General features: G+C 37.7%; 1 protein-coding gene across 1 annotated transcript in view; it reads left to right on the top strand.

The window, feature by feature from the left end:
• LOC124711492 (bromodomain-containing protein 4-like) overlaps positions 1 to 6,061 on the top strand; it is a 266,949-nt gene extending 260,888 nt beyond the window's left edge. Inside the window, exon 20 of the mRNA XM_047241602.1 lies at positions 4,009 to 6,061. Coding sequence (XP_047097558.1) covers positions 4,009 to 4,878 — 870 coding nt within the window. The 3' untranslated portion in view covers positions 4,879 to 6,061. The remainder of the gene's footprint in view (positions 1 to 4,008) is intronic.
• The last annotated feature ends 20,737 nt before the right edge of the window (positions 6,062 to 26,798 follow it).

Genomic DNA, 26,798 nt, shown 5'->3' with positions numbered 1-26,798 from the left:
TTCTTAAAAAAGAGTCTTCATGGGTTGAAGCAAGCGCCATGTTGCTGGAACAAACGTTTTGTTGAGTTCATGAAGAAAGCTGGTTTTTCAAACAGTGATGCAGATCCATGCCTATTTTATCTTAGACAAAATGGAAATAGCCTTTATGTGGCAATCTACGTTGACGATGGCCCGATTGTCGGCAGTAACAAGAAAGAAATTGCTCTTTTTATGGATGTTTTACAACATGAATTCGAAGTAACAACTGGTAGCCTTGACAATTTTCTTGGCATAAAAATAAAGCAATATGAAGATGGAGCAATAATGATAAGTCAAGAGAAATACACAGAAGAAATTCTGCAAAGATTTTGAATGGCAGAATGCAATACAGTCTCAACTCCTATTGGACGCGAGGACAATAATCAAAACTAAGAAGTTTCGTCATCTGTACCCTACCGTGAAGCAATTGGTTGTCTCATGTACCTTTCAGCAGTAACTCATCCAGACATCACTTTTGCAGTCAATAAAGCTGCTCGAGCTATGGAGAAACCAACCACTGGAGACTGGAATAGAGTAAAGCGCATTTTCCGGTATTTGAGGGACCTTAAATTTTGGAATTGTATATAATAAAAAAGAAGAGTTAAAAAGATTTACGCCGATGCAGATTTCGCAGGTGATAACCGGACAAGGCGCTCGACAACTGGAATTCTTGCTAAGTACTCTGGTGGTGCAGTGTCATGGACAAGTCAGTTGCAGAAAGTAGTGGCCACATTCACAACCGAGGCAGAAATAATTGCAGCTAGTGAAGGAGCAAAAGAGTTAGTTTGGTTGCGTCGTCTGCTGTCAAAATTAGTGGAAATGTCGGGGCAGCCTCCAGTTCTTTACATTGATAATGCTTGTGCATTGAAGTTAGCAAAAAATCCAGAATATCATCGACGTTCTAAACATGTAGAGCTCCGACATTTCTATGTTCATGAAAGATATCTGAATGGTGGGATTTTCTTGGAAAACATTGATAAACACAACCAGTTGGTAGATATTTTGACGAAACCCCCTTGAACGAGTTCGATTTTATTTTCTATGTTCAGAAATTGGCATGCAAGAGAAAAAGCAATAATTTCATGATTTTTTTTCTTTTGGAGGAAGTGTTAAAAGAAAAGAAAAAATTCCTTGAGGTTTATGCTTATGTGCTGCTCCATGACTCTGCTGTCAATACCTTTATTCTTGGCTATTGTGTAACTTCTGTGCTTTTTTCCAGTAAATGTGTTTTTTCGTATCCAGGGTGTAATTATAAAGTTAATAAAATGTTTTCTTGCCTTTAAAATAATAATTTTCATCGAGAAAGATTAGTAAAATGATAATGAGTTGAAGAGAGGAACGAGTAGAAGAGAGGGAGAATGGTGTCTCCCTGGGACAGAATGGGTGGTGTGCCCACAAACGACAAGCAGCACTTTCACTTGAGACTCAGTTCAGCACAGTTCTGCTTTATTGGAGAGTGCATTTTATGTGCTTATTTTGTGCGTTTGCCTATGGTGTTATGTGTGAACATTGAAAAGTTGCAGTCTGCGGTTATAAAGTTGTGTTAGGACTTCTAGTTACTTGTATTTAAATGAGAAGAAGGAAAAAGGCTCACATGTTAGTTCCATTGTCCAAACCTAGTTACAAATTACAGAGAAAATAAAGGTAAACATTTTCTTAGACTTATAAAAACAGAGTAGAATTTTTAAATTTGGTGTGTGCAGTGCCTTCAAAAATATGGAGCTCTGAAATTATTTTGTGTGTGACTCATGTTTCACAGAATCAAAAAATATGAAGTACAGGATGGAAAAACAACAATATGGAAAGGATAGATTTCTTTCCACTCGCCACATAGAAGTGATGTTGAGTCTCAGACAGGCACAATAAAAAAGAACACTAGAAATATTTTCAGGTTTTGAGCAAAGCCTTTCTTCAAAAACAGAATGCTCACACATACACGGAACTACTACTACTCTCTCTCTCTCTCTCTCTCTCTCTCTCTCTCTCTCTCTCTCTCTCTGTGTGTGTGTGTGTGTGTGTGTGTGTGTGTGTGTGTGTGTGTGTGTGTGTGTGTGTGAAAGTGTATGATCTACTTCTGGAGGAGGACTTTACCTGAAAGCTGAAAATGTTTTTAACGCCAACACCCCTGCCCTGTCCTATGATGTTCTAAACTTGCTAAGAAACAGAAAACGAAAGTTCACATAATGTTACAGAAACACCAGTTGATAAATATTAGGGGAATATGGTATGATAATGTGCATACTCTTAAAAACTGAGTTCCTCAAAGAATACAGAAGTTATTTGAAGCATGGATTGTTGTCATTTCTGTTGGAAACACACTCAGAAATTTACTGAAGGATCTCAAATCACATATAGTGTTAACACACATGGTGTGGAAGGAATTGGGACCTATTAAAAGATGAAAAAGAATGCGTAGGTGTGCTGATTTTACATGTAGTTTAATCCCAGATCAATAACTTGTGGCTGAAACTTGATGATATTGTTAATTTGAAGGAATATACTCCAGACTTTCGTGGAAAGAAACATGCAAATCATGCTCGTCTACTCCATAATTGGATTCAACCTGTTGCAGTATATGTAAGTCGCAACACGACGTCTGGTGGCATTGTCTCACAGACACTGATTAAAGTGATTATCCAGCTTGAATAAGCCAGAATAAGAATTGGTGTTTTCACTTCTGTTGACTGTCACTCAATAACAAGGTATGGTGATGTTTAGGAACTGATGACATAGAAAATAGCTTGTTCTGTGCAAATTACAATTGATGAAATATAATGTCGTGGGCTTCCTATTGGGTAGACCAGTCCCCTGGTGCAAGTATTTTTGGGTGACACCACTTCGGTGATGTGTGCATCAATTGGAATGAAATGATGATGATGATGATGATGATGATGATGATGATGATGAAGACAACACGACACCCAGTCCCTGAGTGGAGAAAATCTCCGACCCAGCCGGGAATTGATCCCCGTCCCCTTTGCATGCCATTCCATCTTGCTGACCACTCAGGTGCCGAGGTGGAAATTTACAATTGATGAGGCCATAGGGTTATGGACACTTTCAGGCACCATTCATATAATAAAGTGTGTAAGAAATAATTTTCGCAATACAGTAAATGTTCTTTTTAACAATGAGAGTGTCAGCTTAATTTCTATCAATGAATTTTACAACAGAACAGTTTCCCTGAATTCACTAGATTGAAAGATTTCCGCAACTTAACATGAACTCGCTTGCATTCGACACTGTTTCAATGTATGAACATAAGATTGGCTCTGTAGCCAATAGCACAACATTCTTGAGGAGGAAAAGAGCTGTTGGATTAGATGGTAATGACTCAACAAAATCTAAGCTGAGTGTTCATTATATAAAGTCCTCAAAAATGTGAAAATCTGCCGAGAAACTAGCTGGCCAATATGTTCACCGAGGTAAGTTAATTACACCCACACATTTTTCATTTCATTATATAAATTTCTGTTCACAAATGAATGAGTTCATGTCGTGTGTTGCAGTTGCTATAGTAAGATGTGCTTCCTAGTGTTACAAGCAGAACAACCGACATCTGAAAGCAGAACTGAAATTCATTATCGTAAAATCGTGAACACTTAAATGGGCAAGCCAAGTGGAGAAACTAATGTAAATGTACCATAGTAAAAAACAGAGAGAAGAGGGATAAAAGATGGAAGAGAGGAATGTGTGTAAATTTTTTTGTGGGGGTGGGGGTACTCGCATTTCTCTACAGTTCACAGAATAGCTCTTAATGTCAGATTTTAGTGACACTTATTGCGTCTGTAATGTTCCAAATATACAGCTTAAGGCACAGATTGTACACGTTTGTTTAAATTGCTTTTACTACTATACTGCTTATAAATGTTATTGCTGCCTTCCATTATATGGGCAGAATTTTGTCTACTAACAATTAAAAAAAAACTTAATTGTTTGCTTTACAAGGAAACATATAATTAAATGAAAACTCTTTCTGACATTCTGCAGGGCTTTAGGGACCCAGTACCACCACCACCTCCACACGAGACAAATGGGAAAGCGTCACCTCTGAAAGCTTCAGCCGCTCATAGTCCAATGCCACCTTCTTCAGAACCGGTGACATCGGGGAAGGCTATTACGCTAGGGGAGCACATAGATTCCATTATAAACAAAGACTTTAGTCAGCCAGCGACACCAAGTGCGCAGAATCAATCACAACAACATCAACCGCAACATCAGCCACAGCAGCAGCAACAACAGCAACACCACCAGCAACACCAGCAGCAGCAGCAGCAGCAGCAGCAGCAACAACAACAACAACAACAGCAGCAACAGCAACAACAACAGCAACAACAGAGGCTGTACCAGCAGCAGGAGGCTGCAGAGCACAGTTGGAAGCTGCGTCATGCTTTACAGCCAGAGCCCGCAAAGGATGAGAGGCAGATAATACGTGTGGCAGCAAAATCCCCAGACGGATGGCAGCAGCGCTACTACGAGAAGCCTCCCCACCTTTCTCCCCTTGACTACGTGAAAAACCGCATTGTCGAGGTGATGCGAACATCAGAGGATGAAAAGGGCCGTGACCGTGAAAGTCCCGGTGAAATGGTGATAGATGAGAAAGTTGCGGTTCAGCCTCCTCGTTCGCCAACGCCAACAGCAGCTGCAACGTTTGCCCCTCCCACGTCGAGTACATACGTATACCCTTTCTCTGCACTGAATGTGTTGTCTCCCAATCCTGCAGGCCAGAGTCCTGCTGTAGGACGAAGGTCTGCACCCAGCTCTCCAGCCCCTCCCCCTGCAGATGGATCTGCTCCGCGTGCGGCAGAGCCTGCGCCTCTGCTCTCGGATCAGTATGATCCACTGTCTGATGAAGACTGATTTGTTTTGTCGGTACCGCTCACGTTACACTGGCAGGTTGAAAAACTAAATGCCTTTGCTTTTATGTTTCAACTTTTCCATTTGACAATAGCTCTGAGAAGTGTCTCAGGTTTGTGTATGTGCATTAATGGAGATATTATTTTTGTGGTATGGAAGTTGCAAGGTAGGGGTACTATGTTTAAACTATTAAGTAGACACTTTTTGTAAATTTGGTTGTTTCAAACTGGTTTTCACCCCTCTCTCTTTGGTTTGCTATATTTGTTGTCTGTATTTGTAAGTGGATGTTGAAGTTACTGTAACTTGTAAATTTGACATTACACTTTGATTTAAAATGGAATGACTGTAACCGATATTGGTTACTTTTGTATCTTTAAAATTCTACTGGTAAATGGTACTTGACAGTTCTAAAGAATACTGACTGTTTGAAAACGACTTAATAATAAGTGATGTACGAAGACTGTAACACAAGTGGTTTGAGAGCTTTGAAATTGTGAAATGATTTATATACTTTTCCCCAATGTGTGCGCATGCTTTTGCCTTTGTGTGTGTGTGTGTGTGTGTGTGTGTGTAGGGAGAGAGGGAGAGAAAAGATGAAAGAGAAGAAAATACAGGAAAATGAAATAAGTGAAGTGAAGAGAAATACTCAGGTTTATGTTCTTTGACTAACAAGTGTGAACATAATTACACTAAGAATGTAATGTTGAAGATGCAAAAATTTAATGCAAACGCTGTGTGTTTTGAAGGCTAAACTGTTCTACTTCGTAATATAATGACTGACGTATTTCAGTTGTAAATTCAGCTCTGTTAAGTGAAGCCTTTGCGAGGAAGCGCAGTGAAATAAATATGAATTTAAAGCAGTGACAACGTTGATTGTTTATGTTGAATTATTGACTGCATACTACATTGGTACGGGGCATATGCATTCTCATCTGCAGCGCTTGGGTTGAGGAAACGAGTGTTTCATTACCCCCTACATTCATTTTTTTTTAAAATAATGGTGTCCAGCTTAATGGTATCATTGGGATTGTAAGAAATCCCAACGGAAACAGAATCGTCTTAACGTAGTAACAATATTGTAGCACTCTTTGATGTATTGAAAAAATTGTTATTTTTGTTGAAAATAAAAATCACGTCTCGATAGAAGACTGGAAGTCTCAAAGTGCGTGAAGTACCTCACCTTTTATGTGTTCCACTCAATTATTTTTCTTTTTAGATCTTTAGACCTTTTAATTAGGAGTGTATTGCAATATATTTATACTCGTAACTCTTATTTTTTTTATCAGCAACATTTGTATAAATACCTCGGTTATCGCGGAATATGCCACAGATAGAATCCTTTAATATTTCAGTATTAGAAGGTTTTATTGTGCCATATTTTATGGACTATAAGACACACTTGTTTCTTTGAAAAATTGCCCCCAAAATTCAGGTGCATCTTATACTTGAAATTAATATAAAAATATCCAGTGCTTGATTTAAAATTCCTACCAGCCTCAAAAATGGCCATATATTTGATGCTGCACGAAACTTATCTCCATCTGGCATAATTAGATCAACTGGCAGCAGCAGTGCACTGATGCAACGAATATGAGTTTGAGATTTGAGTCTTGTCTTTATCTACGATAATTGTCATAGATAAAGATGAGACTCAAATGTTTCAAGGAAAATTTAATTATATGTGTTGCGAGAATTCACAAGTTCATAATACTGTCTTCCTCATGACCCACCATCACAAACCCAGAACATTGTCTACCCTATGATGCATCAATGCAGTCTGTGATGTCGGAGAACTTGAACTGAAAGTAATCTGTGTTACCAGTAACAGTACAATATATCTGTTAGTAGCTAATTTCGCAATGAAAAAAAAAAAAAAAAAAGTGATTCACATGATACAGGCTATAAAATTAGCATGTGCAGAAGAACATGGTAACAGAGGAGCTGAGTGGCATTAAAAAAAGAGAAAGACTAAATGTACAAACAGAGGGCTGAATGCAAAATGGTGAAAACTAGATGATGACATATTGAAATGGAGTCAAGAACACCATCAAAATGGCATTAGAATTACGAGTAATACAAAAATGATTCAAATACTTATTCATATTACAGCACTACTTAACAGACTTTAATGGTGGAGTTGGTTGGTGCTACAGGTTTATGAAGCGTCATAGACTTAGCATGCGAACCAAAATCAAAATATTTCAAAAATGCCACAAGAGTGCGAAGAGAAAATATTATCTTTCCATTGCTTTATTATTCTATATCGAAAGAAAACCAATATGGAACTAAACCAAATAGCGAGTATGGATGAAACACCTTTGAGATCTGATGTGCCGAGTAATGGAACTGTTGCCATGAAAGGTGCTAAAACCAGATCTATAAAAACAAGTGGACATGAAAAAATGCAGTCCACTGCTGTCCTTGCATGTTGTGCTGATGGTACTTAACTTCGTCCAGTGATTATTTTCAAGTGCAAAACAGTGCCAAAACCTTCTGAAATACCACCAGGTGGTGTTGTTAACATACATGACAAGGGATAGATGGAATAGGCTGGTTTGAAATGATGGATTAACAGATGTGGAAGAGAAGGAAAAGTGCTTTATTCAATAAGAGTTCTGTTCTTGTGCTAGATCAGTTTAATAACCATTTGTAAAATTCTGTGAAAGATAAATTGAGACAGGGAAATATAGAGCTTGCTGTTGTTCATGGAGGACTTACTTCAATTGCAACCTCTTGATGGCTTGATAAATAAATGTTTTAAAGTATATATGAGAGAGGAATGGGATAAATGGATGATGGATGAAACCCAACAGGAATTCACACTGAAGGGAGCTTTAAAATGACGTACAATCAAACAAGTTGTCCGTGGATAAAACAGTCATGGTCTAGAGTGAGAGAAGACGTTATTATTGTTAAATATATAAAGAAGTTCTGCATACATAATTGTCTCGATTGCAGTGAATACCATCTTACATATGAAGAGGACAATGAGGAGGAGGAGGAAGCAGTAGTCATAGAAGAAGAAGAAGAAGAAGAAGAAGAAGAAATTTCAGATAATTTTCAGGGATTTTAACAATCAGTTCGATTTATAAACTAAGAAGATTGTTTTTAGTGTGGCTTTACACTATAATAATAAAAATGGTAAAAAATTTATTAAAAAAAAAACTCTGTAAAAAATTAAGGTGCATCAAGTAGTCCATAACGTCTTATAGTCCGTAAAACATGGTGCATTGAGTAGGATCCACAAGCTTCTCACCTTTAATTGCCGAGACAGTTCATCATGGAAGCAACTTTGTTTTCAGTATGTGTTATATCAACATTCCAAGAATAATTTTTGTGTTTAGAGAAAAAAAAGGATGATCAATTAATAGAATATAATTTTTTGAGAGCTACACAGTGCTTTCAGTGACTTAGTTAAGTTACTGTGTTGTTTTTACTCTACTGCTATCAATTCAAGGACTCTAGAGAAATTGTAATCACTGGTTTTCATACAGGTATTAGAAGCCGTATGTTGTACCAATGCTGAATAGGTATATTATCAGAGTCAGTCTTTAGTTTAACTGAAATGATTTCACTCCTCAAATATAGACTGCAAAAACTATTTCATGGAGAGAGTGCCTGAACTTGGGATGTCAAATTTTGTAAGGCTCCACATGGTTGTCTTTTTAGTGTGTTGGCTCGGTCACTGACTGTCCCGTCACTTTCTGCAGATCATAACATGAAAGAGATGTTTGGAGATGTGGTGCAAGTTACTTCAGCAGGTGAAATGATCAGTCAAATATTCTCTTGACATTTGGTTGTGCAGCTGTGATAAAATTTAAAGAATGTTATTGCCTTCTTCTGACTAAAAAAATCTTTATTTCATTCATGTGTCAGTTGATTTTGTGAATGCCATTTCAAGTGAGCATCTTGTAATCCGTAGATGCATTGTGGTTGATTGGTCGATTTGAGGGAGGGGACCAAACAGCTAGGTCATTGGTCTCATGATTTGGGGAAGGATGTCGGCTGTACCCTTTCAAAGGAACCGTGCCAGCATTCAACTGAAGCGATCTATGGAAATCACAGAAAACCTAAATCAGAATGGCCAGACACAGGTTTTGAACTATTGTCCTCCTGAACGCGAGTTCAGTGTGCTAACCACTGCGGATGCATTGTGTTATGCCATTTCATTCATTTACACCAAATATTTATTCTAAAATGCTCCATTGTGAAGGCTTTTACCTATATTTGTCCTTTAAATGATTGAAGATAAACATCATAGTAAATGTTGCTTTTTCCACAGTTACAATAAACAGCTGTTGTTTACTGGCTAATGTATATAGCTATGATAGTGACTGAGAGATAGACCACTAATCACATTTAGGTTGAAGTTATGAGTGGCAGACAGCCACACAAGAAGTAAAGATGAGGCCTGCTAAGCAGTTAAATGAATATTATTGCCTTAAGAGTTGTTTGCATGTGTCGGCTTAGATGATGTGGCAATATGGGTAGGAAAGGGAAGGATAAATTGGACCAAATGGACTAGTACAACAGTAATTATGTGGAGGAGGGAGTTAGGAAAAGAGAGGGAGACAAGTGAAAGCATGTCAGTTATATGTTTGCCAGGAGATAGAAAATAATAGCACTGCTTGGTAAGTATAAACCATGATTTTTATTTAACTGATAATTATTAATTTAATGATGAAGATTATTATTTTTGGAAACTTTATATGGTGTTGACTTATTATTCTTGGAAGCTTCATATGAAGAAGACACAATACATGGCTTTATATTTGCAGAAGTTTTATTTTTATGTGAGAGGTTTTATGTGTGTCACCAAGTCAGTGTAGAATACGTACTTAGCATTAAAAAAAAATCGAACTCTTATATGTTTGCATATGACAGCAGTACCAGAAACTAGTACAATGTGCACTTTTGTATATGTCATTAATTTCCCCATTGAAAATGCCATTGAGCCCTATACAGCTTTGAAATCTTTCACCTGCAGGAATCAGTCACAGAAGAATACAAAATAGAGAAACATGATTTAAATGTTTTGGTCCTGCAAACGGCATACTTTGACTCCAGTGCAGATTGTCGCTGTAGTTAGGTGCTGTGGCAATCTGGTGTGAACAAGATTGCTATTAATTTGGTTGTACCATTAAAAACTAAGCATGTAAATTACATTGCCTTTCCATATTTCCATAAAATAATTATAATTTTCTTCTTTTAGTGATGTAGAAAAATTTGCCAGAGTGTAACAATGTGGAGTATGTTATTTTATTTTATTAGTTATGGGGTTATCACTTGACACACATATACATGAATAGCATTTATCTGATTGTCATGTTGAAAATAATGAATGTCCTCCAGTGGGTGGCTGAAAAGAGCATGTGGTGCATACACTCCATATAGGCCAGGTCTTTGTCTATGTGGGTTTTGCGAACTGAAATCAGAACAGAGTAGCTGGAAATTGGTGTTACCAGGTAGTACTACAAAGGAATATTTGGGTGCAAAGGCAATGTCAAGAGCTGGATTGTGGTATTTCATCCATTATTGATTGGTTGTACATTTGGTCAAAGGTAATCACATTGAAAAGCCCGTGCCCATCATAAATTGTTTTACAACTAACTTTCATTCATTGATTTGTACTTGGGTGATGATGAGATATGTCCAAAAAGTTTTTAATTTATATTTCTTCTGTGACCAAGTGGCACTTATTGGTTCTTGTTGGATACTTTACCTCACCAAGCCTGTTCATTTTAAATGATTGTAATGAATATTAAAGAACAGTAACACCTCTCTCAAACTAAAATATTTAGTCTCAATTTGGATTGAAAAAAGATCTCTCCATAGAACATGCAATTTTTTCATTCACAAAACAGGTTACACACATTTACCGTCATATTTTATGTAACTTGTCAGCAACATTTGACTGTTCAGTACACAGTTTCTCCTTGAGTAACTGAAATATTGCAGTATCAGAGACCTGACTAATTTTCAACATATCTAACTAAGAGAAGGAAGAGTGTCACATTAGGAAACCCGGAGAGTGTGCACAATGCGTCTTCAGAATGAAGAATAATTACTACGAGCAGCGCTTAATTTCTAAAATTTTAGGTGCCAGATTGCACCTCTTCGAACATTCACCCCCCCCCCCCCCCCTCCTCCCCCCACCCCTCCCCCCATTCCCCCATCCCAACCATAGAAATCAGAAATTTCAATTTTTGAAACTTCAATTTTTGAAAACTCATGGCAAAATTTACAGTTTCTGAAATTTCTTCATGAAAGAAAATGAAGTTAGCGTTCCAGCATTTGAATCAGTGGATCCAGAAAATATCATCCTCATGAAATGTGACTTACTCTTTATTCTCATGAAGTAATGAGTGTTATTGACAAGAGAGATTCCATATTTTTAGAGTTTCAGAAGGCTTTTGACACCGTTCCTCACAAGCAACTTCTAATCAGATTGCCTGCATATGAACTATCATCTCAGTTGTGGATCTGAATTTGTAATTTCCTTTCAGAAAGGTCACAGTTTGTAGTAACTGACAGAAAGTCATAGAGTAAACAGAAGTAATATCTGGTGCTTCCCAAGAAAGTGTTCCAGGCCATCTGCTGCTCCTAGATTATTTGCAAATGATGCTGCCATTTACCACCTTGTAAAGTCATCAGCTGATCAAAAATAATTGTAAAATGATTTAGACAAAATATCTGTATGGTGCAAAAAGTGGCAATTGACTCTAAATCATGAAAAGCATGAAGTCATTTACGTGAGTACTAAAAGAAGTCTGCTAAATTTCTGTTATATGATAAATCACTTAAATCTAAGGGCCGTAAATTCAACTGTAGGGAGAATACTTAGAAAATGCAACAGGTCTCCTAAAGAGAATGCTTATACTACACTTGTCCAACCTCTTCTGGAGTATAGCTGTGCAACGTGGGATCTACATTAGGAAGGGTTGACACAGGACATCAGAAAAGTTCAAAGAAGGGCAGCTTGTTTCGTATTATTGTGAAATAGGGGAAAGAGTGCCAGAGATATGAAACTGCGAATAGAGGTGGAAATCAGCAAAACAAAAGTGTTTTTCATTACAGCAGGATTTTGTCATAGAATTTCATTTACCAACTTTCTCCTCAGATTGTGAAAATATTTTGTTGGTGATCATCTGTACAGGGAAAAGTGATCACATAATAAAATACAAGAAATATGAGCTCACATGGGAAAATTTAACTGTTGTTTTGCCTGCATGGTGTTCGAGAGTGGAAGATTGTTAGATGAACCCTCTGCCAAGCACTTCATTGGGAATTGCAGAGTAATCATGTGGAGGTAGATGTTCAAAATACTGTTTTGAAAATCAAGTTTATAAAACGTATTTTCTTATAGTCAAAACCACAGTATTTAATATAAACAGCAGTTGCTTCCGTGTGTCCCCATAGCAGTGTCGTGTTACTCCCTAATTCTGCTCAATATGTATTGGCTCCAGTCGATAGCGTTTGTGTTTTCAACTACTGCCAGCTGCAGAGTTCAAACAGTTGCATCGTAGCTGCTCAGTCAATGTGTGTTTAGTATTACTTGAAAAGGGTTTCAGCAATTAATGATGATGAAGACATTCGTGGCCCATTAGGATCACATATGATTCCCACTTCCCAAAGAATTAGGAAAAACAAAACACCATGTGGCATGAGACACAGAGTTAGATGTTTAGTAAAAATTCACCCGTTGTCACATTCACCGGTACTGTCGCAGTGGCAAATTATAGTGATATTGTGAATTAATAGATGTGTACTATTTTAAATCTCTGTTGCCGTCTTGGTCCAGGGCGTGAGTTCCAGAGAAATTCCCTTGAAGGTGCCAGAACGCTGTTCTGGCCTATTCTGTACAAAATTAAGCCCTGACTGGAAGTATACTACAAGGTTAGGTATTTGGCCCACACCTGTTCTTGTTATATATAAAAGCTCTACCATCACATATATATACATGAAAATATATTTTAAAAATGTGAGAAATCAATTACTGGTTTTCTTTAAATGGATTATGCCTGAAATTAGATAAAGCACAAAATGCCCATTTCTGTACTGCACAAGGCCTAACTACATCGCTATTTGGAGTAATGCTTGAGGTTAAGCCAACAAATGAAACAAAAGTCCTAAATTCTTTGGGGTTCATATCGGAAAGAATATGAACTGTATGTCACATGTTACAGATCTTCTGAAACTAAGCTTTGTAGCTTTTGCTTTATGGACAGTATCAGATTTTTGAGATGAAAATCTCAAAATGTTTACTTACTCTTCCTTTTCTCATTCACAGTTTGTTACAGCATCATATTTTGAGGTAATGCTTAATCGAGGACTAAAGTGCTGCACAGAAATGTGTATGTTGTGTCCACTCTAGAGCCTTTAAGCATTTTGGCATACTGATAACAGCCTCACAATAAATTTAATCCCTTATGAAGTTTGCTGTCAATAATTAATCATAGTTCAGAGCCAGCAGTAACATTCAGGAGTATAACTCTGTGTGTGTGTGTGTGTGTGTGTGTGTGTGTGTGTGTGTGTGAGAGAGAGAGAGAGAGAGAGAGAGAGAGAGAGAGAGAGAGAGAGAGAGAGAACACTTGTGAGAATGTGTAGGTATTTTATTTTTCGGAAGAAGGACTTTCCCATCTGAAAGCTTAAATGTTTAGCGTTCTTTCTGTCCGTGACTCAATGCCTCCTGTATGAGGTGAGTAGCAATCTATCGTGTTTGTTTTGTTGTTATTCTATCTTGGACTCTGCATTGTTTGATTTTACTTAACTATAGAGTCGTACAGAAGGGAATGACATATTCAGCCATAAAATTTTTTGACCACAAATGGAAAGAATTGAGTAGATAATAAATGTAATTTAAACCACAAACTGAGATCATACCTGCTTGATGACTACTCCTACTCCATAGAAGAATTTTGTAATGTTTAGCTTTATGGTGTGCATGTGTGTGTTAATGGTGGGAGAGAATATTCTCTCAGAATTTCTGTATATCTGTTGCTGCGGAACTGTGAAAGGTCTACAGACATTTTCTGCACAGGAAACATGAAACAAGGAGGCTGCACATCTGAGGCTTCTTCATTTCAAGAAAGGCAATGTCCATTTATGGTTTTATGCATCGAATAGGTCCATCCAGACAATTAAAAAATAGTTTTTCAGAAGATGTTACTTTCTATTATAAGCCATCTAAGTGATATCACAAAACAGTTTATTTGGCTGCATGACTTAACTGTGAACGCTATTGGCTGTCTGAAGTTATCTCTTGAACACCTGGGCTGAATTATTAATTCCGAAATAAGTTTTCCATGGCTTATCCAGATTACTGCAATTGAATTCCATTGTTAAGATAACAGTAACAGCTATGTGACCATTTTATCAATTCTGCCTTGAATAAGCTACAAGATATTCAAACAACCTTAATTTATTCTTAGTGTGAATTTAGCTAATATCTATACACTTTGAAATAAATACACTGTCTTCCCTGTGTGTATTATAACTACCTGCAGTTTTTATAGCCCACATGGCAGTTGTGAAAAGGTTTTGAAGAGCAAAAGAAGCTGTTCTATATGATACTTGTGGATTATACATCAAAACCCATTATTGCCAAAGCTGCAAATTAGATTATTGAGGCTGGGGAGACAATGCACAATTATATCTCTATCACTACAATTGACTGTTGTAGCTCAGAACTCGTGAATATAATGTTGAACAGACATTTATAGGGATATCAGTGCCTGTGAAAATGACAATTATTATGATATGCAACATTTAGTTTGTGCATTTGCAAACATTTTTAATCATCATTTTTTTCATTTCCGCTGTACCTTAGTTGCTTCAAAATTCGTGGAGGTGTGTTCCATCTATGCAGCTAAATGAAAGTCAGTCTATTTTTTTTCAAACACATTTTTGTTTTTTGCCATATGCATTCCACTTTTTTTATTTACAAAACTCTTTCAGTGGCTTGTAATATATGTTTCTTTCACATGCAGAGAGCCCTTGCAATGAAAAAGAAAGTAATTAATGACCAAATCAATATAAGCAATAACTCCCTGATCATGGTAGCCACAAAAACAATAATAAACAGATAACCAGAGTGAATAATTAATGAATCTCCCTCCCCCCCCCCCCCTCTCTCTCTCTCTATCTCTCTATCACACACACACACACACACACACACACACACACACACACACACACACACACACAACACAAACAAAAGACAAAAGATAAACACACAGCTGCAGCTGGCAACACTACACTCTATAAACTCACAGACGTTGATCACAAAATGAAGACTGCAGCTGATGTGCTATGATAAACGTGAGTGAAAAAGGGCCAGATCACAGCCAGCTGGAGCATGGGGACAAAGTGAACAAATTTTCAGGACCACACTTATCTACTAACAACACTGAAAATCATAAGCAATACCAAATGATAATTTAACCTCACAAAATTTGTTATACAAACAAGAGAAAAACATGACAAAATGGCACCTGATACATGATACATCTCCATGGTTAAGTTTACAAAATTGGGTAGCACATGTTTAAAATTTCTGACTGCAAATGATAAAAGATTTCAGAAGATTGGCATAGTTGTTTTGGTACCAACTGCACCACAACGTTAGTGACTGACATGGTGAAGGTTACTTCAGATTTAATTTTGTGATCATGGAAGTTCTAGGATGGAAACAATAATAAGAAAAGGCAACCAACCACTCATCAGTAGATGAATGAAGGGTAACATCCAAGCGCATTTAAGCAATCATAGAATTGCATTTACTTTATAGTTTTCACTGTATTACTTGTAATTGCACACTCTTTCCATGCAAAGTGATGGGATATTCATTGTGATCATTTAAAGAGTGCAGAATATGTGGGGTCAAGTGCTACTATTACTGCTGCTGTGAACCGAGTTGGAAATGAGTTAACTTGAATAGGTTCCTATGGTTTCCGGCTTTGGTTCAGTGTCCAGCCCTTGTATTTCCAGTGTACATGTGGTAAGCTATCGAAGCCTGTTTCTGAATGGCATGTATATGAGGTCTGTTAAAAAAAATTCAAGAACATTCATAATTTTGCACTAATGGTGTGTTGGAGCAAAATGGGGTTGGCACACCTGCACATGCCTGTGTTAAATGAGTAACTGCCGGAAGTTTCAGTGTTGTATGTTTTTTTAGTTATTGTTCAGTGCTGTATTGAGTGGAACATAGTGTCACGCTGTTTGAAAATTTCGAGATGGCAGACTACAGGAGCAATGTGTCTGCATTAAATTTTGCATGGAAATGGAGAAAACCTTTACAGAGACACACCAAATGATGCAGGGAGCCATACTCAGTGTTATGAGTGTTTACAAGGTTTAAAAATGGCCGGACAGAAGTTAAAGGTGACCCTCATTCAGGATGCCCTTTGTCGTCTTACCAATGACACTCATGTGAGGAACATCAACAAAATTGTGCATGCCAATTGAAGACCGACTGACCGAGAGATTGAAGAAGAGTGTAACATTTCAATTGAATCATGTAACGAAATCCTGACACAGCATCGTGTTCCACCAAGTTCGTCTCACAGTTCATGAGTCAAGACCAGAAAGACCTTTGCCGCACAATCTCTGCAAGTGAGAACGAGATGTCCCTTAAGAGACTCATAACTGGTGGTAAGATGTGGGTCTACGGTTATCATATTGAGACCGAGGTTCAATCTTCACAGTGGGTTGGGAAAGGTTCACAAAGACCAAAAATGCTCATCGGGTCTGGTCAAACATGAAAGCCAGGCTGATAAGTGTTCTTTGACTTTGACTCATGCCATAGCGACAAATGATAGATGCTACTATCGGTACATGTTGCAATGCCTGTTCGCTTGGCATAAATCCTGCTAGATGATAGCACACTACTCAGATATGCTTATTCACTCAGTATATACTGTAGTAAAATTAGATATGTCGGTATATGTTAAAGCTCTACTGTCAGTAAACATATTTTGTGGGTTTCGGTATGATTTATAGTGTATTAAGTTTTTAATTTCATCATCCAGTACTCCATTTGAGGTGCTGAGAATCATAAGGGCCTAAAGCACATCACTATTGATTGTGAGATTGTAGAATTTACTCATGCTTCTGAAATCTGTTGAACTTATGGTGAGTCAGGTTTATCTCTGCTGTAGGCCCACATTGTGTATATGAAAATTCACATAAAACTATATCACTGGTTTCTCTGATATTCACTGAAATGTGGGATCAACGGCAGTATGCTTTAGGCCCTTATGGATTTCAGTGCCTCATTGGTATTCTAGTCAAGTGACCATGTTAGTATACATTACTACTTGAGTTCAATAATTTTCCCAATGGCACTTTTGTTTGGAATTGGTTGTTTACTGTGCAGGAATTGTCTTTTGTGTGCAATGAAAACATGAACTATGTTGAATCTATTTTAAATACTAACAGAAAAGTAAAGCTTTGAGGACAGGTCATGAATAGTGCTTGGGTAGCTCAGTTGGTAGAGCACTTGCCCCCGAAAGGCAAATGTCTCGAGTTCAAGTCTTGGTCCAGCACATAGTTTAATCTGCCAGGAAGTTTACCAGTGGACAATTTGCTGCAAAGTGTAAATCTCATTCTGGGAACAGAAAAATAAATTACCAGGAAAAGTTAGCAGCAAAGGAAGTAGGGCCTTCGACAACAGACCGTTTGAGCGGGAGAGTAATGAAATCAAATAAACGTGACTACAAGTGAACATTTAACAAGGAAGCATACAGTTAGCACAAGTTGTTGTGTGGGTGCAGCATCAGAACATCTGATTTTCAGCCTAGAAGTAAGTTTGTGAACTATCTGTGAGAGATCTTGTACATTTGTCCAAAAAAATGGAAAAACACGAAAACTCCCACTTAACAAAAAATTAAATGGAAAGTTGTGAAAGCACACACATTATTTCATTATTGCCCTAAACTGTCCGTAATTACATACAAAACAACAAAATTTAACAAAAACAATTCTTTTTTGTCATGTAAGGTATGCATGTTATTGTTATTTTTATTATTATTATTACTGTTTTTATTATTATTATTATTGCTTTTATTATTATTGGCAGTGGCTTTAGTTATATAAACTTGTTGATAAGTGTAACTGTTATACTGTACTACCTCATCCTCCATACTCTCCAGACCTGGCCCCCTGCAGCTTTTTTTTATTTCCAAAGTTGAAAATCTCCTTTGAAAGGATGAAGATCTGCAATGATAGACGAGGTAAAAGAAAATTCACAGACAAAGCTTCGCGCGATCCATCAAGTGGTGTACCAAGACTTTCTGGAGGTGGAAACTGCATTGAGAGTGGTGTATCAATTGTGGAGGAGACTATTTCAACAGAGACCATGCACAATAAATAGAAAGTATACGTAGAAAAATTTTGTGGACAAAATTCCAGAATTTTTTCAAACAGACCTCGTATAAGGCACATTATTTAAGAAAATTCTATTGTAATAGGAGACAGTCCATAAGGCATACAGTATCACTTACCATATGTTAAAGGAGGACCTGAAAAAAATGTCTATGGTGTAATAACAACCTGTTACTTGAAAATTAGCTTTCACGCAACTGCCCACAGGCTGAATGAGGAAAGATAGCGCCAGAAATTGCAAAAATTAATTTAAATTGTATGGAGTAAATTCAGAAGGCACATTTTAACAAATGATCAAGAAGTGCAACAACTCAAGAGAAACTGTAAAATGCTTGTTGCAAGGGGTAGTTCTCATTCTGTTGGGGGCTGTTTTTAATTGTGGACAAACAAGTTCAGTGATAACTTTAGAGAAGTAGTAACATATATCAGTATCCAGCAAAACTGAAGATTTTGGTAATATCACAGTTTTGCAATTTAGTAACCTTCAGGTATTAAGTGTCCATAGAACTGCCCTGCTGTGCAGAGAAAAGAACTACAGCTACAGTAGACTGTCGTGTTTCCAGGAAAAACAGTAGTTTTTGTAGATGATGCAATTATCAATAGTAGTAGTAGTAGTGGTGGTGGTGGTGGTGGTGGTGGTGGTGGTGGATGGGTTGTTCCTCTATGGAGTGGTGCGATATTCCTCTATGGAGCATTTTTGCATGATTGATTGTTGGACATATCATAACATAACAGTTTAAGAACAAAAAAACATAATTCATATATTCAAGCATTTCCAGATCTAGTTTGATGAGGATGGGACAAGTAATTGGCTGTGCTCTTATAATGTAACTATCCTAGCATTTGACTGATATAATATGGGGAAACCACAATGAACTAAATAAGAGTGATAGAATGCTGATTAGAGCATCCATCTTCTCTAACACAGTCTAGTGCAACCTCATTAACTTTATCACCTAGTTTACAGGACTGTTTTGTATATATATTCTTCCAAAGAAGTTATTTAATGAAGTAATTAAAAGAGCTATTGGAAACAGTGTTCACTGTCCAACACCTGGTATCACACAGGCTACACATAGTATACACACATTATTTAACAATGCAAAAAGCTGCTGCTACACTGTTCATTTCTTTTGCAACACTGATTACTGCACATACTAAACACAATATCAGCTGACATCAGGATCAGGAAGAGGATGTCTGGTTTCCATTTTATGTACTGTGACATTCCATCTATTGGCATGGAAAATTGAATCAGTGTCCTTCCATAATGAGTTGGATATTGAGCTCAAAAAGAGGATAAGATGTCAGTATTATCCGATGTGGAGCTTTGCGATAACATTTTCCAGCCAGATAAAAGACGAGTATAGAGCAGAAATGTGCTTTGTAATGATAAGAGTTGTTTCATTTACATTTACTTGTGTCGCCTCTTTTTTTTTTTAATGAAATCTTTACATTACTTAAACTGAATAGACTGCATTGTGTTAACAGTTAAGTTTTAACTGTCTTCGTAAATGAATTTGTTTCTCTAATTTCTTTAATCTTCTTATGCAATTTATTGTACAATTATATTCATTGGTAGGAAGTGTTGTCTTATATTCAGTGTAGATCTTGTTCCACGGTCATTGACAGAACTGAGAGACTTAAAACTTTCTAAGGATATAGATGGTCCTGTGAAATTTCAGGTAGATGCCAGTAACTTATTGCTATGATATTTTGATGCAGAGTCTTTTGGTTATCTTCAGGTGTATAATGGCAAACATATAGTGAACTCCCCTATTTAAGACCACGCCAGCATGCATGATGTATTCAACAGCGCAAATCTTATCAATGACAAACTATAAGCTTTGTGAAGTACAAGCAGAATATTCACCATCTCCAAGCTTTCGAATTCAGTGTTGTGGAACACTGTATTTCTTCTGGTGATTTGATGAAATACAACAAAACAAAAGTTTCGGCTCATACTTCGAACTTTGGGAACACCATCATTAAGGGACCAGTAGAAATACGAGTGCCTGATGATCTTGTCATCAGGATGGTGGTATACAGGTTGATACTGCATGGAATCCTGTCACTGGATAACTTTGAGGGAAACATTTCAGTTGGGAAAAATATACCTAAAAACAAAGATTCTATAACTTACCAAATGAAAGCATTGGTACATTGATAGAGACAATAACAAACACACACACACAAATTTCAGCTTTCACAACCCACGGTTGCTTCATCAGGAAAGAGGGAAGGAGAGGGAAACACAAAAGGATGTGGGTTTTAAGGAAGAGGGTGTGTGTGTGTTTTTGTGTTTGTTATTGTCTCTATCAACGTACCAACGCTTTCGCTTGGTAAGTTACAGAATCTTTGAGGGAAACATTCCACGTGGGAAAAATATATGTAAAAACAAAGATGCTGTAACTTACCAAACGAAAGTGTTGGTATGTTGATAGAGACAATAAAAAACACACAAACACACACACAAATTTCAAGCCTTTGCAACCCAAGGCTGCTTCATCAAGAAAGAGGGAAGGAGAGGGAAAGGCGAAAGGATGTGGGTTTTAAGGGAGAGGGTAAGGAGTCATTCCAATCTCGGGAGCGGAAAGACTTACCTTTGGGGAAAAAAATGATAGGTATACACTCGTACACACATACATATCCATCCGCACATATACAGACACAGGTAGACATATGTAAATGCAAAGAGGTTGGGCAGAGATGTCAGTCGAGGCGGAAGTACAGAGGCAAAGATGTTGAATGACAGGTGAGGTACGAGTGGCGGCAGCTTGAAATTGGCGGAGGTTGAGGCCTGATGGGTAATGGGAAGAGAGAATATATTGAAGGGCAAGTTCCCATCTCCGGAGTTCTGATAGGTTGGTGTCAGAACCTATCAGAACTCCGGAGATGGGAACTTGCCCTTCAATATATTCTCGCTTCCCGTTACCCACCAGGCCTCAACCTCCGTCAATTTCAAGCTGCCGCCCTCGTACCTCACCTGTCATTCAACAACATCTTTGCCTCTGTACTTCCGCCTCGACTAACATCTCTGCCCAACCTCTTTGCATTTACATATGTCTGCCTGTGTCTGTATATGTGCGGATAGATATGTATGTGTGTACGAGTGTATACCTATCCTTTTTTCCCCCTAAGGTAAGTCTTTCCGCTCCCGGGATTGGAATGACTCCTTACCCTCTCCCTTAAAACCCACATCCTTTTGTCTTTCCCTCTTTCCTGATGAAGCAACCTTGGGTTGCGAAAGCTTGATATTTGTGTGTGTGTTTTTTATTGTCTCTATCAACATACCAACGCTTTCGTTTGGTAAGTTAAAGCATCTTTGTTTTTAACAGGCTCACACCAAAAGAAGTGCATGCATTCAAATAACACTTAACAGCATCATTTGAGTACATCAGACATGCACTGGCAGTTTGGTATTGTGCACTGCAGAGGTTGAATGCATGACAAGTGAGATGGGCCTTGATAACCAATAGAGGTCACTGCAGTTGCGCTGCGCTGCGCTTGCACGGCGAGCACACCACCATCTCATCATGTGAGTGCACTGGCAATTACATTACATGTGGCTAGTATTCAAGCAGCTGCACAGTCAGTCAGTTTAGTGCTCATGCTTGATACCTACGGACCAATCTCCACTGTACTAGAACTGTTGGCAAACTATCTTGCATGTCACCTGGTTTTTCTCTGTGTTTGCGTCTCCGATTTGTCTCTCTAGTGATCTTGATCTTGTCGTTGTTGTGGTGACTGCTTTGTGTAGCGCCTCATTGTCGTAATGTTGTTTGTTTTTGTCCTGGTCTATTGTCTTGTCTGTTGTCAGTCTATCACATTTCGTTCTCCATACCATTGGGTTGGGTTACTCTTGTGTAGGTGGCTTTTGTGACTGGTGGCTCCCTACATTTCTGCATTGACCAATGTGCGCATCGATATCTGCCTACTGTGGATATAACCAATAGGGTCTTAAATATATGAGATGAGTATACTTTCATCTGTAAACACTTGGAAATCATCAGAAGACCCTGCACCAACGTAGTGTGGCAGGAAGTAACCAACATGTGGCAGTTCACCTGAAATCTCATAGAACACTGACAGATCTGTTTTTGCAGTAATTATCAATGTTATTTTAGACGTGTGTAACTGGTTGGTAAATGTACTCGAATAGTGCAGTTAAAATCCCTGCTGTTTTGAAGAGAACTTTACAGTGAGTCTGATTATTATTATTTTGTTATTATTCTTATGGCCCCTTTCTGCAGTTTCAAAACTGTGTTCATGTTTACTGCCTTTGTACTCCAAAAACAATTCCATAGCTAAGAACTGAGTGTACATGTGAATAGTGTGTAGTTAAAAGGCCCTGACTCCTACATAGTGAAGGCAGGACTCAAAGGGCATAACATACTGATGACATTTTGTTTCCAAGTGTCTTTGTGTATTCATACCACATCAACTGAGAATCAATATTCATTCCTAGAAATTTTGTGTTTGTTTTACATTCTGTAGACGTGTGATATACACTTAATTTATCAATGTCATTGTCACTGTTCAAACTCAAACTGAAGCTAGCTGCAAAATGTCCAATCATAGCATGATAAGATTTCAAAGGGGTACAGAGATTGATAACTTGCTTTAAATTTTCAGAAACATAAAGCTGCACACTTCACAGACAAGACAATTCCTACAAATACATCGGTGTGAAAATTTGTGGGGATTGAAATGGAATGATCACATCGACTAAATTATTGACAGTGGCAGTCTTTGACTCATTGGTAGGATATTGAGAAAATGCTGTCAGTCTTCAAATGAGACAGATTACAAAATACTTGTATGTCCCATTCAAAAATATAGCTTAGGTGTGTGAAATGCCTTATCAGGTAGTACTAATGGAGGACACAAAATAAAAGTGCCACTACTCACAAAGTTCTAGTGTGGACTGTAATCATCATATGGCAGTGAAACTTGGTAGATATGTTGATGCATTAATGCGGAGCCAAATTACGCTGGGAAAAAAAAAAAGAAAAAGAGTTCCAATTTTGGACAGCAGGTGCAAATCTGGCACTGTGACTGGAAGAATGATGTATAAAAATGTTTCAACATGTAATGGATTAAGAACATGACATGACTAGAAAAGGTCAAACAAGTGATAAAGGCTTAAGGTTGATTTTATTATTAAACACTGCAATTTGTTCAGAATGAGCACCAGAGACGTTGATGAAATGCTCCATCTAAAAAACGATGTGATCAACAGTTGCTGGCAGCATTTCCAATGGAATCTAATTGATGTGTTCCTGTATATTGGTCTTCATATCAGATAGAGAGTGAATGTGTTGGTAAAAAACGTTCTTTTTCATAACCTCAGGCTGCGCGGAGTGGCCAAGCGGTCTGAGGCGCCATGTCACAGGCTGCGCGGCCCCTCCCGCCAGAGGTTCGAGTCCTCCCTCGGGCATGGATGTGTGTGTTGTTCTCAGCATAAGTTAGTTTAAGTAGAGTATAAGACTAGGGACTGATGTCATCAGCAGTTTGGTCTCTTAGAAATTCACACACATTTGAACATTTGATAACCCCGGTGCCAAATGTCACATGGATTCAGATCAGGTGGTCTTGCAGACCATGCATCTGGATAATGTCTGGAGGTAACACATTTGTGGAAGGTTGCATTAAGCTGATCCTTCACTGGACAAGCAACATAAGGTGTTGCCACATCCTATATGAAAACAGTGGTTTCCTCAAAGTTGCAATCTTCCAAAGCAGGAATCACATGCTGTCTAAGCAGGTCTCGAAAACATACAGACGTAATGGTACACCTGACAGTCCCTGTGGGTGTAATCTCTTCAAAGATGACTGAGAACAAAGATACTTGTGAATCTGCACCACACAGTCACATACGGCTAGTGCAATAGCGCTTTGTGCACCACACGCAGTTTAATAGTAGCCGAAATTTGTCATTTCTGTTTATTCACTGCACCATGTAGCATAAAATTTGCTTCATCACTCCATAGAATATGCCCAGCCACATGTCATCAACTTCTGTCCATACCAAAAACTGACGAGCAAATTCAGAACATTGCTGGAGGTTATGAGGTTTAGTTACTGTGCCATCTGGATCTTATATGGGTACCAGTGTGAGATAGACCAGAAGAAATTTGTACTGGTGACCATGGTATGGACAATTCCCATCACACGAGCACTAGCACTATCCAGGCATATGCCGTATGGTCAGTTACAGCAACAGCAACCTTGTCAATAACTTCCACTGGGTTAGGATGCCTTGTTCTTCCAGGTACCACACCAAGATCATCTCTGTTTTAGAATTTTGTTGTCATCTTCTTTAAACCATTTAATGACGTTAGACCTCTCCTCAGACCTTTTTGTCAGCAATACTCTCTCAATTCAGCTTTGTTATTGTTGCCATTCACATAAAACAGTTTCACTAACAACGACTGTGTGGATATAATTCTGTCATACAAACAGTGTACATTGCCAAATTTACCCAAAATTGTAAGTAATTTATTTTTGGGCATAAATCGGTTCCACGTTAACATGTTAGCATGTCTACCAAGTTTCGGTACCATACAATAATTACGGCCTACTCTGGACCTCTGTGAGTAGCTGCACTTTAATTATAACCACATGGAACAGTGATCACAAGTTTTAGCAACGGGAGAGTCACTGAGAAGATCAAAAACTTTAACTGACAGACACTTGAAGATACAGACAAATGCCAACTGTCCAATAGAAACCTACTTACAAGAACCAGAATTAAGAGAGGATTTCTTGGAACAGACAATTTCCTTCTACATATCACTCCCGAAGCAAGTACTAAGACTAGATTGAACTAATTGCAGCATGCACTGAGGTATTTAAACAGTCATTTTTTCTGTCCTCCTCACATGAATAAACTGTGGTGCAGTGGGAAATACTCTCAGCCATCCACTTCGCAGTGGGTTGCAGAGTATAGATGTAGATGTAGAAGAAGACTCAGAAAACCTTGTATATTGTCAAGGTGCATGTTTAATGATGTGTGCCTTGTTTCATAAGCATTTTTGCTAATCAGCAGAAGTGTTGTTGTCAGTGAAGATGATTTGTTCATGAAAATGTAAGAATTCAAAAAAAAGATGAAAACAAGTTTTTGTGGTTCTTTTCTAAGATTTCTGGTAAATATTAGGCAGACATTTCTTTCCCACAGCTTGCATTTTGAGCAATATGCATTTCATATTGCAATGAGGTAATATTAAACTCTGTGAATATGTAAATGTATTGCTGCTTGCTAAAACCAATTCTAGAAAAGGCTTATGAAAATTATCAGTCCACATGACTGATACCTAAGCTATTAGGATCTGTATGACAGTAATAAGTCTGATCTTTTTTTAGTTCATTGATAATATCCAAAACAGAAGGTGAGTTGTGCAGTTGTTTCATCGTATGGATATATATTTTAATTTCATCTGGAATGTTTAATAATCTGACTTTTCCTGCTTTTTGAAGAGTGATAATGTTTTTATTAATACTGTTTGAGAGAATACTAACATTCTGCTAGTGGCAGAAATAAAAACACCATCATATCCAGCAAAATTACTACTTTTTAGTGTCTTGATGAGTTTTATAACCTCCTTAGGGGCTGTGTTTTTGAAACTAATGTCTGTTGGTGGTGAGTGCACTGTCTGCATAAGAAAATGTACCACATCTATACTTCAAGCTTAGTTGGTCCATCGTAGCCAGGGGACATTGGCTGGAACATACTTCTCAATGTCAATAAACTTTACCAACAGTCATACACTTTAAGATATTTTATTCTGAAAGCAACCAGTTTTGACAATTCATTTTGCCAACTTCAGGCCCAATACACTTTTTTCAAAGCAACTAACTTATTGTATAGAGCCATAAAACTGGATATTCCTATTGTATAGATGCTTCATATGAAGACGTGACACCAATGTCTTCGTATGAAGCATCTGTACAATGATTGGATTTCACGATATACAGTTTTATGATGCTATACGATAAGTTCGTTGATTTGAAAAAAGCATATGAGGCCAGAAGATGGCAAAATGAATTTCTGAAACTGGTTGCTTTCAGAATAAAATAAAATAAAATGAAATATCATAAAGTGTATGGCTGTTGGTAAAGTTTATTTGCATTGAAAATCATCTATACTTGGTTGTTTATTACTGGTTGTTTGTTCCTTCATGGTCATGAGTCCAGTACAGACAGCAAGGCAATGTCATTTTGATTGGTTGACAGGCACACAAATATAGCATTTATTTATTATTTTATTTATTTCTTTATCGTAAGCCTGTTGCTGTTGCACTGGCATGATATTACAGAAAAGAAATGCACCAGTAACATTGCATAGCAGTAGCTCCTATTTAAAAGAGTCCAAAGTGCTGGATGTACAGGGTACGCTCTCACAAAAATTGATTGACAGAGTGAGTGCTCCAAAATGTGATTTTTTTATTGACTTTTTGAAGCTCGTCATCTATTAAATCGACATGGCTGAGATAATATTGTGTTTGCCATTCAAGTAGTAACCTTTTAATAATCATCCA

The sequence above is a fragment of the Schistocerca piceifrons genome, chromosome 8, assembly GCF_021461385.2.
Source record: "Schistocerca piceifrons isolate TAMUIC-IGC-003096 chromosome 8, iqSchPice1.1, whole genome shotgun sequence".
Classification (NCBI taxonomy): Eukaryota; Metazoa; Arthropoda; class Insecta; order Orthoptera; family Acrididae; genus Schistocerca; species Schistocerca piceifrons.
This window is presented reverse-complemented; position numbering and strand designations above follow the sequence as displayed.